Below are 13,260 nucleotides of genomic sequence, written 5' to 3'. Positions count from 1 at the left end.
GGCGTGATTTTCCCCTCTTTTAGAGTCATTTCCGGCATTCTGTATCCACCTCATTCAGGGAGTTTCTGAAAAATGCAGCTCCCAGAGATTCGTATTTGGTAGGTTTGGGGCTGAACCCAGTCACCTGTGTATTGAACAGCTTTCCCCCAGGTGATTATGGTGCCGGTTATCTACCGAGTTTGCTGGAAGAGACGTTCCTTATAAGCATGTCTGGACTGTCAAGGTTCAGTAACAGAATCTGATCACTGCTGGGAGGATCATCTTCCAATTCAGCAGGATTAAGGAGTCTTGACCCCAGTTTCTCTCCCCTCAAGGCAAACGCTTACTTGACATGGTTGAAGACTGTTATGAAGTGTTTGCCCTGGTGCTGTGGTTTTCAAGTTGTCCTCTGTGGAGGGTCCACATAGCCTGAATCCACCTAACCATGTAAAACCATTCAAACAATGGATGAGTTCAGGAGCTTAAAACAAAAGAAAATCTTCGGGGGCACCTGGCTGGCTCAGTCGGTGAAGCGTCCGACTCTTGATCTCAGCTCAGGTCTTGATCCCAGGGTTGTGAGTTCAAGCCCTGCACTGGGAGCCTAGTTAAAATAAATATCTTGTTTGGTTAACTATGTTCAGGTCATACAGGGTTAAATGTTACTTCACCAACTCAAGTGTTACTTTAAAAATGTCATTTAAATTTACAGTTAAATACATCTTTAACATAGCTAATCTCTTCTCCATAGGTTATGGTATATATTGTGTTTCGTAATGATGTAACCTGTCTATTTTCTCTTTCCCTATGCTTCCTGGATTTCTGCTCCTCCTTTCTTTTCTTGCTTGTTTTATCTGCCAAGCTTATTGACTTCAGTAATTCAGTGAAGGTACAGAACTAGTTCTGTGTTTACTAGCTTTATTGTATTGGCAATGTTAATCAGTTATAAAGTCATGATAAAATCCAGTTATCCATATTCAAGGCAGAGAGTAGGCCAGATGGCTGGACTTTTCTGGGGGAAAGATCTGTTAGATTAGAAGACAGCAATTTGTGCCATATATTCTCACAAAATCTCGTGCAAATATCCTTCCAAACATAGGACAATGGGATACATTCATTCTTTGTAGATGTGATCTCACTGAGATTTTCAATTCATTTATAGGATTCCAAAGCCTATTTCCACCTTCTCAATCAAATTGCACCAAAAGGACAAAAGGAAGGTGAACCGCGGATAGATATTAACATGTCAGGTTTCAATGTAAGTATAAGTGTTCATTTGAATTCTACAGTCTTACAAAATGATTGTCAATTTCTTCTCAATAACAAGAAGTTTGGTAATCGCATGTAATGGTGTTAAAAATTTTGAGCGTTGTTTTAAAATTTATTGCTGTGGGTATAATTCAAAGACCGAAAGATGAGCTTTGGTGTATTTTGGTAGTTTATTAATGGGTTCCATAACGATGGCGCTATTGGCTTGTATTGATTGCATAAAATATTCAAAGCCAGGGTCAGGAAATAAGTGTTAGAAACTAACCTTTTCCAAGTGTTTGGATTATAATCACAGTGAGAGATGTAATGACAAGATAGTCATATATGCATTTGTAGTCTTCGTGTGTTGAGAGTAACATGACTATGTTTACAAACTGCAGATCCAACTTGGGGACTTACTCATGGACCATATTCCCTGGTTATATCACTCAGTTGTTCAGTGACCTTGGACAGATTTCTTCGCCAAATTGGATCTCACTTTGCTCATCCATAAAGGAAGGAGTTGGACTAGACAATTTAGTCTTAAGTTTCTGTGATCCCCTGGTGCGTTCTTTGTACCCATTAGGTATAGAATGCATTGTACTAATTTAGAGAATCCATGTTTCTAGCCCAGTAGGCAGTAGGATCCAGTAGATAACATGGGCTAAACCACTTACAATGCCCTTATCAGAACTGAATTTGTAACTGACTTGTGTGCTTCTATTTCTGTCTGGATGTGAGATGTGAGATTCTTTGGTTCAGGTGACTTGGTATGGATCAGGAGCTGTCCTGTGCGTGGGGCAGCTGTCCGAGCAGGCTCACCGGGTGACCTTGGGCCTGCGTAAATGGCACTAGTATGCCAACTGATGCTGATTTTAAGACCGCTCTTCTGCATTCATTCTTCCCTGGTTGATCTCCAAACACTCCTTTGTCTCTTCCCTCCCCAGAATCCTTCAAGGATTCCCCATTGACTCTAGACTTCAGTCTGAAGTGTTCTGCTTAGCATTTAAGGCCCTGCATGGTCTGCCGGCGAGTGCTCTTCCCCGCTAGTCTCTACCCCCACGCCCTCCCCCAACACTCATTTTACCTCTGAGCCTTTGCTCACACTTTTCCCTTGTCAGTCCGTGTCCTTCTTCATCTTTTTCAGCTTTATTACCTTCTTTAGGGCCTAACTGACTGATGATTGATTTTTTTTTTTTTATATCCATTATCACATCAGGTTTTCTCATGATCCTTTGTAATGCCTTCCGGCTCCCATCCTATATTCCCCCATCCCAGGCAACCACTCATTTGCTTTCTTTTGCTTTATATTCATTTGAGTTTTTACAAGTTTTATGTAATGGACCCCTACAGTATGTATGCTTTTTTTTTTTTTTGTCTAGCTTCTTTCACTCAGTGTAGTATTTTGAGATTCACTCATGTTGTCACATGTATCATAAATGCATTCCTTGTTTATTGCTAAATTATATTCCAGTGAATGGATATACCACCATTTGTTTGCACATGTACATGTTGATGAGCATTTGGATTGTTTCCAGTTTGGGGCTATTACAGATATAGCTGCTATTGAACATAGAGAACTCTTTGTATAAATACATGCATTCATTTCTCTTTGGTAAATACCTAGGAATGAAATGGCTGAGTAATCGGGTATGTTAGGAAGCAACCAATTCACTTTTAGTGTGGTTGTACATCTTACATTGCTACCAGCAGTATACAGAAGTGCCAGTTCATCCATATCCTCACCAATACTTTAGTGTGGTTAGTCCTTTTAACTTGAATCATTCTAACAGGTGCCAAATGATCTGTCATTGTGGTTTTAATTTGAATTTCCCTAATGACACATGGTGTCGAATATTTTTAATGTGGTTATTTGCCATCTTTGTATCATCATGTTCAAACATTTTGCCCATTTTTAATTGCATTGTTTGTTTTATTATTAGCAAGTTTTAAGTGTTTTTATGTATTTTGGAGACAATGCCTTGATTGGATATGTGATTTGCAAATTTTCTCTCAATGTGTTTTTTAAAGAACAGACGTTCTTAATTTTGGCAATGTCTGATTTAGTCATTTTTTTCTTTTATGGATCATGCTTTTGGTGTTGTATCTAAGAAATTTTAGCCTAACATAAGGTCACTAATATTTCTTCCTACGTGTTCTCCTAGAAGTTTTATAGTTTGAGGTTTTACCTTTAGAAATATAGTATGTTTGGGGTTAACTTTGCATATGGTGTGAGGTAGGGGCTGAAGTTAGTTTTTCATATATATTTTTATTTGATTTTTTATATTTCATTATTGTATATTTGACAATTTAAAGTTGGTAAATAGCATAAAGCAAACAATATTAAAGTAATAACTGACAGATTACAAGAAATAAAATAGGCTCTATGAGAGGAACTCACTATGCTCAGAGAGAACCCTGAAGAAAGGTTGAATCCCACGCAACTGCCCATCCGCTAGTGGTTACTGATTGTTTTGCAGAAGGTAACAAGGGTAACACAATGAATACACATTGTTCTGGAGTCTTGTACAATCAAGGCACCTCACCGGGGGTTAAAAAACTAATTAAAGATAGCATCACCCATTGAAGACAAAGCTAAGATTGTCAAATTATACATTCTGGGCAGCTTTAGTTTAAAAGTAACATTCCTCAAGTTTCATTTATCATTATCTCTTCTTTTCTCACCAGATTGTAAAACCCTTCCTCCCATGACACTGTTCCACAGAAGTGCTTACGTTTGCCCCCGGGCAAAACTGTACCGTGTATATGTAGGAAGTGCCCAGACTGCCACTCTGTCCTTTCCAAGTGTAGGTCACTAGAAACAGATCCAAAAGCACCCGTTCCTCCCACAGCTCCAGGTTTTTTACTTGTAGCCTTGGGATGTGGGCATAGTGGGTGTTTGAGAAACTATACTTTTTACATCAGGCTGAAATGATTGGATAACTTAAATTCTTCACCAAACCCTGTGTTAATCCAGAGCTGGGCACTCATCTTTTGGGGTGGGTTGGAGGGGGTGGGGAGGAATGGGGGAGGTGGGGGACGGGTAACAAGTTAGGAGTCATGGGAATTAGTTCGAAGTAAGTATTCTTTACAGAAATGAGCAACTCTGCTTCTGCCTGAGTGGAAAAGTTAAGTCAAACAAGCCGTAACCCACCCCCCCCCCCCAAAAAAAATCCTTGCAGAGGAAAACTACAATTTGAAATACACAGTTTAAACCTGAAATTAAATTATTGGAAACTGCTATTCTTGATGATTATCTTTTAAATATGTTCTCATAATTTCTCTACCCTTTACAGTCTTACACCTTCCTTAGGGCCCAGTTGAAAAATCTCAACAGTTTTAGCTTTTTTCTTGATGAGTTTTCACAGGAGCGATGTAATCCCATTTAAATTAAATGTACTGTCCTTCGAGAAATGATCTGGTTCCACCTAGCGTGCCTTTGAGGTACTGCACTCAAATACAACCAACTTTTTTTTTTTTTTTTTTTTTTTTTTTTTTTTGCTGTTGCATTCAAAACAATTTTATAATAAGTACCATATGTCGGCTAAGAGAAAGTAGAATTGTATATCCAGCCTATCATTGTAGGGAAACAGGTCTATGTTTTTAGTATAGCCTTTTAAAAGATGGCTGCTTCTTTTACTTCAACAGGAAACAGATGATTTGAAGAGAGCTGAGAGTATGCTTCAACAAGCAGACAAGTTGGGGTGCAGACAGTTTGTCACCCCGGCTGATGTTGTCAGTGGAAACCCCAAACTGAACTTAGCCTTTGTGGCTAACCTGTTTAATAAATACCCGGCACTAACGAAGCCCGAGAACCAGGACATTGACTGGACTCTATTGGAAGGTAATTGAAGTTTTCTCACATTCTAATGTGCGGGACTACAGACCAGAAATACATAGGCCACGATGATTCTAGGATCTTGGCCTAATAAATTTCCTTCCCCACTTTCCTTTAGCAAGTCTCTGCTGGAAGTAGACCTGAGGGCTGAGTCAAAAGTGGCAGCTGATGGAAACGGATGATACTGGGAACCTTATAAAGCAAGGTTCACCTAGCTTAGTAAACCAGTTTTATTTTAGTATTTTAGAAATAGATCACCTTCTAAACCCCTCACTAGAAAAATGTATATATGCATTAAATTTGACCTATCGGTTCATGATATTATTTCATTCTTCCACATTCAGACTAACCAGACAGAATTAGCCCCAGTTCCTTTTCTATTTACCTACTCAAAAAATCATAATACTGGGACACCTGGCCGGCTCCGTCGGTATTGCATACAACTCTTGATCTAGGGGTTGTGAGTTTGAGCCCCACATTGGGTGTGGAGATTACTTAAAAATAAAATCTTTAAAATGATTAATGTATGGCAATTATTTGAGTTTGGGGAAGGTAGAGTTTACCTTTTCCAGATTATAAATACATGAAGTATAAGATTCAAAAATGAGCAAATGTAGTAGTCATCCCTTGAATATCCCCTGGCAGGACTATAACATTTTTAAATTTTAGGCTTTTCAAGTTTCATGTAACTTGCAGCTGTAATATAGGCATGTAAAAGAAGTGCTTGTGTGTAGCTTATAATTTATAAATATGTAGAGGGAAGGTGTAAATTCATGAGTATAGAGGGTTCATATGCTCGCTGCCCCAAAGTTAGACCCCCCCCCAAATTTCTTTAAAGGTAAAACCGATAACATCAGTTACTTTTGAGGTATGGGGATTTGGGGAGATATTGGGGAATCCTTAGAAGGGGGAGGAGATTATAAAAAATTCATAAATCTCTAAATTGTTTAACTGGTTATAAAGTTGTATTCTTCAATTCTAAAATAAGTCAGCAAATTTTTTAAAATAAGCCTATACCTAGAGAGAATGTATTTAGAGAAAATATTTGGAGATTTGTATTAGAGAATACCTCTAGATTTGCACAGAGGAAATGAATTCACCTTAGCTAGAACTGATATTATATGCATGTATAAAAGGTGTTTAATTAATATCTAAATTTTGTAAATATTCTTAATAGGAGAAACTCGTGAAGAAAGAACCTTCCGTAACTGGATGAATTCTCTTGGAGTTAATCCCCATGTAAACCATCTCTACGCGTAAGCCTTTCTACTGTTACGATCAGTTAGGAACAGCGTGAATGGATGCCGCAGAAAGAATTATAGCTCTAAACATTTTCTAGATGTTCATTGACACTGGTCATTGAGGTTGGAAGATTTTGAATGGTGACATCCATTATCATTTTCCAAATACACAGAAGCCCAGATTCTTTCTTTACATGATCATTAAGAGAAAGAGTGTATGAATGTTGTTTCCGACATCCTACGAAACAGATCCTTTACATTTTGTAACAGAGACTAGGGAAAGACTTAAGTGCACTGTCCATGATGTCCTGAGGCCTTTGTACTCACTGTTCTCTCAGCCTCGAACGTTCTTGTCCACCTGGAATGCCCTACTCCCTTCCTATCCTCAGATTCAGACCCTGACCACCACCTAATGCTCTGTAACCCTAACCCCAGTTCTTTTCATCTTCATAGCAAGTATATATGCCCCCAAATCAAATTATCTATCAATCCATAACTTGTTTATTGTCACTCTCTCTCTGACTCTGGTGTAAGGCCACGGGTTTTCATCCTATGTGCCCAGCTTCTAGAGTCGTACCTCACAAACCGGAAGCTCTCAAGTATTTTAAGTGAACAGGATGGTGTGAGCTCTATTTTTAGCATAGACTGCTAGAAAATGTGAGCCGTGGGTCTTATTTGTGGTCTTATATGTTTCAGTTGCCAGTGTACTGTTACTGTGTTTAAGGAAACAAAGGCCCGGCTGTCTGAAAACACTGATGAAATTATTTATATTATTTTATTATTTATTTTATTCTTTATTTTATTCCTTAGCGACCTGCAGGACGCCCTTGTAATCTTACAGTTGTATGAACGAATTAAAGTTCCTGTTGACTGGAGTAAGGTTAATAAACCTCCATACCCGAAACTCGGAGCCAACATGAAAAAGGTAGATCAGAAGTTACTGCATTCAGTTGTTACAGGCAACTGTTTTCAGTCCCAGTTCCTTTCTTTTGCTTGGGAAACTTGCATCTGAGCTTCCTGAGAACAGGAGCTGTGTCTCACGTATCCCGATGTGCTAAGTACCCAGCTTTGTGTGCCCTCAGTACTCACTCACGTGTACAGATGAAGCCAATGGGAAAAAAATCCTCAACCATTTGCTTTTTTGTGGGTTTACAGCTGGAAAACTGCAACTATGCTGTTGAATTGGGGAAGCATCCTGCCAAATTCTCCCTGGTTGGTATCGGAGGGCAAGACCTGAATGATGGAAACCAAACCCTGACTCTAGCTTTAGTCTGGCAGCTGATGAGAAGGTATGGCACCCAGTTTTAGCTGCTCAAGCACCACTGTCCTAGCAGTCTGTGATCCGGCCCTTGTCATTTTCAGATAGACGTGTCAATGACTACACCTTGGAAACTTTTGGATTTAGACTCTGAAGTGAGCTTAAGTGATGGATAGTTGCAAAAATGCTGAACAGCCTGTGTATCCGTTTGAAAAAAGACCTCTTAGCTAGAGTGCTGACGGCCCGAGTGCCGGCCAGAGCACAACTGCCTTTAGGTTACGGCCACTGTCAAACTAGTACAGAAGGTGCATTTTGGTTTTTTTCCTCATGAAGTAGCTTGGGACCTCTTCTTTCACTTCTCCTTCTAGATATACCCTCAATGTTCTGGAAGACCTTGGAGACGGGCAGAAAGCCAATGATGACATCATTGTGAGCTGGGTGAACAGAACATTGAGTGAAGCTGGAAAATCAACTTCCATTCAGAGTTTTAAGGTAAGAATTGCATGTTAGACAATTAACTGTTCTGTTTGCCAGAAAGGATCAGTAATTTGGAAGGATGGCCTCTGGTTGGTTGGTTAGTGTGATTTAGTGTTGGGCTAACAATGAGCTTCTCTTCACCTGCTGGGCTTGGTGCGTGGCAACTTGATGCAAGTAATCACGTGTTCACTTGTACAAACCGGAAACTCTCGGATTTATTGTCCTTTGGCACTAGGACAAGACGATCAGCTCCAGTTTGGCCGTTGTGGATTTAATTGATGCCATCCAGCCGGGCTGCATAAACTATGACCTCGTTAAGAGTGGCAATCTGACAGAAGACGACAAGCACAATAATGCCAAGTAAGAGACACTGACGATAACAATGATTAATACCCATGGGCTTTGGGTAGCCAGGCAGCTCTGCATTCTCGCTCAGGTTCGGCCACTTTATGAATGGTGGTGCCCTAGGAGCGCCTGGGTGGCTCAGTCGGTTGAGCGTCTGCCTTCGGCTCAGGTCATGATCTCAGGGTCCTGGGATCGAGTCCCGCATCGGGCTCCCTGCTCAGTGGGGAGTCTGCCTCTCCCCCTGGCTCATCTTCTCTCTCTCTCTTTCTCTCTTTCAAATAAATAAATAAAATTTAAAAATCTTTAAAAAGCAAAACAGAACCAAAAAAAGAGTGGTGTCACCTGAGGGAAACCTCTCCAAGCCTCAGACCCCTTATCAGTACATAGGGAGCAATAATACTTATCTTAGAGATTTTGATATGAATACAAGATATAAGAGCCTAGACTGTGCCTGACGTCATAGGCACTCAATCAGCTGTTGCTTTAGGGAATTACCAAAATTATATACTTTATCTGACAACAAGGAGAAGATAGGCTAAGAATATTCTTCTGTCTTGCTCTTTTTCAAAACGCATTATTTACTGATGCCTTTTTTTTTTTACTGTGCACAGATCCCCTTTCCTACATATGTTGAGTTTATTATCTTGGTCCCTAAATGAGCAGGATGCTTAAGCCTCCACTGAAACTATGTCTTGAAAGTTTCTTGCGCCTGGGTGGCTCAGTCAGTGAGGCATTTGCCTTCTGCTCAGGTCGTGATCCTGGACTCCTGAGATCGAGCCCTATGTCAGGCTCCCTGCTCAGTGGGGAGAAAATGATAATGATAATTTTTTTTCTCATCTTTGTATCGCATCAGCTTCAAAATTAATTCTCATTGCAGAGAAGGGGTGAATAAAATCATCCCTAAGTCATAGAGCCAAAAAACCAGGGTCACTTAAGAGTGACCTCAAAAACTAAAATGGTACCACTCCGAAGTTTCAATATGAAAGTTTCCCCTCCCAGCCAAATGATTTTACAATAGGAAACATGTCTCCTGTCATGTCCTTGACTAACAAGAGGTTCGTCTTGATTTTTGTTTCCTCTGACAATAGGTACGCTGTGTCAATGGCTAGAAGAATCGGAGCCAGGGTGTATGCTCTCCCAGAAGACCTCGTGGAAGTAAAGCCCAAGATGGTCATGACTGTGTTTGCATGCTTGATGGGCAGGGGAATGAAGAGGGTGTAAAATAACCAATTCGAATAAAAACAGCCTTGCTCCCAGGTGCATGATTAGCAGGTCAGCTCTTTCCAGGGGAAGCGGTCATGGCTTAAAGAACTGATGGTCACTGCAAGGACTCATAGTTTTGATGAACAAGATTCCTCATCTTGAGAGCTCACAGGGGAAGAGTTTTAATGGCAACAGCTCCTCTTTCCCATAGTCACAGTTGGATTTGTCAGGCACACCTGAAATGCACTCACGGCCGGATCATTTACTCTCTCCTCCTAGATCGCTGCCCGTGACATTTCCCATTGCTGTATGTCGTTTCTGTGTATCTTTGCCACCCCCTTAGAATGTCCGCCTCTTGGGACTTGCTTAGATGATTGGATATGAATACCATTAGGCCATAACTTTGCTTTTCCATCCAGGATGCTAGTTCTTATTTGAGAACTGGGCTCAGAGGGTATCTGGATAAGAGTATCCTTTGCTTATCTTTGTAGTACAGAACATTGGCAGAAGTAATAGAAGCTTTTCATATTCTTTTATTCTTAAGATCAGTATCTTTTTACAGTATTCTTTCTACGTGATCTTTTTTGTACATTTAAGAATATTTTGATTACATTAAATAAGACTGCTGATTTTGCTACTTTTTTTAAGGGGTCTCCAAGTACGTAAAAACCATACATTGTAGGTAGAGAAAAAGTGTACCTTGATTTTGCATCTACCCTCTCACACCCAAGCTGTAAACAGCTGACATATTTTGTCTTCACACACTTGGTTCCATATATGCTTATTTGTTTTAAAAACTTGTATCGTCAAACTCTCTCTTTAGATTTAAAATGCTGTTGAATATGACACTTTTGAGGAGAGAGCGTGCTCAGAATGTAGACAGGAGACGGTAGGCCAAGCATGCTAAGTGTACCATAAATTTTCTAATTTTCCACCTAAAACAAGGAGATGTGGTCGCTAAAAAATAAAATATGTATGTAGGACGTAATGTACTCTTGCTTTGTCAAGCTGTTTGCTATAGTTTCCAAGATCATAATGTTACTCTAACTCTGAAAAGTGATGTAATCTGGTAGCAATGTATTAGTTCCAATAAAGGCATTTACATAATAAGTAGTCTTCTCGTGTTTCCACCCTTCGCGGTTTGCCAGTCATGTTTGCCAGATTTTTCCCCCCGATGTTCTCTTTTTCTGATGTACTGTACAAAAATGATGTCTGTTCAATCTAAGCTCTTGGAGCTGAATGAAGGAGAGCCCCAGTGGGGTCAGAGGGCCTTCTCCAACTTACTCTAACTTCCTTATCCGGTTCCTCCCTTTTTCTTTTTTTCCTCTCACTCCATCTTTCCAGTGTTCTGTGTTATACAAAAGACCTGAACAATGGGGGAGCCAGAGACGGGAGTTGGTCCCTGGCAGGTTTTCTTATCTTTCTGGTCATCAACATTTTGGGGGCTGGCTGACTCCTTGCTGGGGGGCGGTGGGGAGGGGCTGGCCCGTGCGCAGTAGGAGTTTTCCTTGGCCTTCCTGCCTCTACCCCCGAGATGTCCTTAACACAGCCCCAATGCACAGAACAAATACGTCTCCAGACACGGCCAAAGGTCCCATATGGGGCCAAGTCATCCCTAGTTGACAACCAGTGGTTTATGGTACCATTTTAAGGCTTTGTGCAAATGAGTAATATGTAATACAGTCCTTTGACGAACTGCATGGTGATGGTACAAACAACTGTATTTATAGCTCGAGTAAGAAAGATTTTTCTGAGTATGACACAAACCCCAAAGACCTAAAATAAAAGAATAAGAAATTTGACAATTCTGCTTTGGGGGGGAAAAAAAAAGAAACTTATATAAATCAATACAATAAGCAAAGTCAAAATATAGATGACCAGGGATGGGGGTGGGGTGGAGTGGGGAGTTGAGTCCCATTGCCTTAAGTGCATTTGGGCAGCTATAACAGAATACAGACTAGGTAGCCTATAAACAACACATTTGTTTCTCACAGCTGTGCAATCTGGGAAGTCCAAGATCAAGGTGCTTGCTGCCTGGTTCATAGAAGGCCTTCTAGCTGTTAACTTCACATGGAGGTACGATCAAGAGAGCTTTCTGGGGTCTCTGGTGAGGGCACAAATCCCATTCACAAGGGTCTCCACTCTCATGACCTAAGCACCTCCCAAAGGCCCCACCTCCTAATACCATCACATGAGGGATTAGCTTGGTGGGGAGACACAAACATTTGGTCCATATGATAGGTTAATTTTCTTAATATAAAAGCAGCTTTAATGAGTAAGCAAAAGGCAAGTCTTCTACAAACATATAGAGAAACTGATAAGGACAATCCCATTTAACAACCTGTCTTCTGCTTAAAAAAAAAAAAGTTCCATTAGAAAAATGGGCAGGGATCGCCTGGGTGGCTCAGTGGGTTAAGCCTCTTCCTTCGGCTCAGGTCAGGATCTCAGGTTCCTGGGATCCAGCCCCGCATGGGGCTCTCTGCTCGGCAGGGAGCCTGCTTCCTCCTCTCTCTCTGCCTGCCTCTCTGCCTGCTTGTGATCTCTCTGTGTCAAATAAATAAAATAAAATCTTAAAAAAAAAAAAAAGAAAAAAGAAAGAAAAATGGGCAGGGGCACCTGGCTGGCTCAGTCGGCAGAGCATGTGACTCTTGATCTCACAGTTGTGAGTTCGAGCCCCACGCTGGGTGTCGAGATTACTGAAAAATAAAATCTTAAAAAAAGAAAAATGGGCAAAGGATTTGATTACCCAATTCAAATAAGTATAATTGGCTGATGAACGTAAAAAGGGAATGCTGATTCTCAAAAGTAAGGAGGGTTATGTCATTGATACCGAGAACTGCTTTTTTTTTTTTTTTTTAGTAGACTTTATTTTTAGAGCAGCTTTAGATTCAAAGCAGAATGAAGTGAAAGGTACAGAGCTGTCAGGTACCACCCCCCAACACAAATGCATAGCTGATTATCAACGCCTCCCCTGGAGTGGTACATTTGTTAAAACTGATGAACCTAGGGGCGCCTGGGTGGCTCCGTCATTAAGCGTCTGCCTTCAGTCTCAGGTCATGATCCCAGGGTCCTGGGATCGAGCCCGGCATCAGCATCGGGCTCCCTGCACAGCTGGAGAGCCTGCTTCTCCCTTGACCTCTGCCCTTCCCGCACCCCCAACCCTGCTCATGCGCCCACTCACTCTCTCTAATAAATAAATAAATAAATATTTTCAAAATTGATGAACCTACGTTGACACATCATAATCACCCAAAGTTCACAGTTAGCATCAGCGTTCACTCTTGGCACTGTACATTCTGTGGATTTTGACAAACATATGATGACCTGTCCACCATTACAGCGTCCTAGAGAATAGTTTCACTGCCCTAAAACTCCTCTGTGCTCTGCCTATGCATCCGTCCCCATCCACCAACCCCTGGGAACCACTGATATTTTTCCTGTCTCCCTAATTTTGCCTTTTGCGGATATCCTGTAGTTAGAGCCATACAGTATGTAGCCTTTTCAGATTGGTTCTTTCACTTCATAATATGTGTTTGAGAGAACTGCCTTTTTTTCTTTTTTTATAAACATATATTTTTATCCCCAGGGGTACAGGTCTGTGAATCGCCAGGTTTATACACTTCACAGCACTCACCAAAGCACATACCCTCCCCAATGTCCACTACCCCAACCCC

The 13,260-nt window shown here is 40.9% G+C and overlaps 1 protein-coding gene across 5 annotated transcripts in view; it reads left to right on the top strand.

Moving 5' to 3' along the window:
• PLS3 (plastin 3) overlaps positions 1-10,696 on the top strand; it is an 84,283-nt gene extending 73,587 nt beyond the window's left edge. For 4 of the 5 annotated variants that reach the window (XM_059386336.1, XM_059386338.1, XM_059386337.1 and 1 more), the window contains exons 10-17: positions 1,139-1,234; positions 4,873-5,068; positions 6,240-6,318; positions 7,114-7,228; positions 7,459-7,592; positions 7,930-8,053; positions 8,274-8,398; positions 9,472-10,696. In XM_059386336.1, the coding sequence (XP_059242319.1) occupies positions 1,139-1,234; positions 4,873-5,068; positions 6,240-6,318; positions 7,114-7,228; positions 7,459-7,592; positions 7,930-8,053; positions 8,274-8,398; positions 9,472-9,604 (1,002 nt within the window). In that variant the 3' untranslated portion in view covers positions 9,605-10,696. Of the gene's footprint in view, positions 1-838; positions 866-1,138; positions 1,235-4,872; positions 5,069-6,239; positions 6,319-7,113; positions 7,229-7,458; positions 7,593-7,929; positions 8,054-8,273; positions 8,399-9,471 lie in introns of all 5 variants that reach the window. The other variant, XM_059386340.1, reaches the window with a different exon arrangement.
• Positions 10,697-13,260: the final 2,564 nt, after the last annotated feature.

The sequence above is a fragment of the Mustela nigripes genome, chromosome X, assembly GCF_022355385.1.
Source record: "Mustela nigripes isolate SB6536 chromosome X, MUSNIG.SB6536, whole genome shotgun sequence".
NCBI lineage: Eukaryota > Metazoa > Chordata > Mammalia > Carnivora > Mustelidae > Mustela > Mustela nigripes.
Note: the sequence above shows the minus strand (reverse complement) of the source record. Positions and strands in the feature narration are given on the sequence as shown.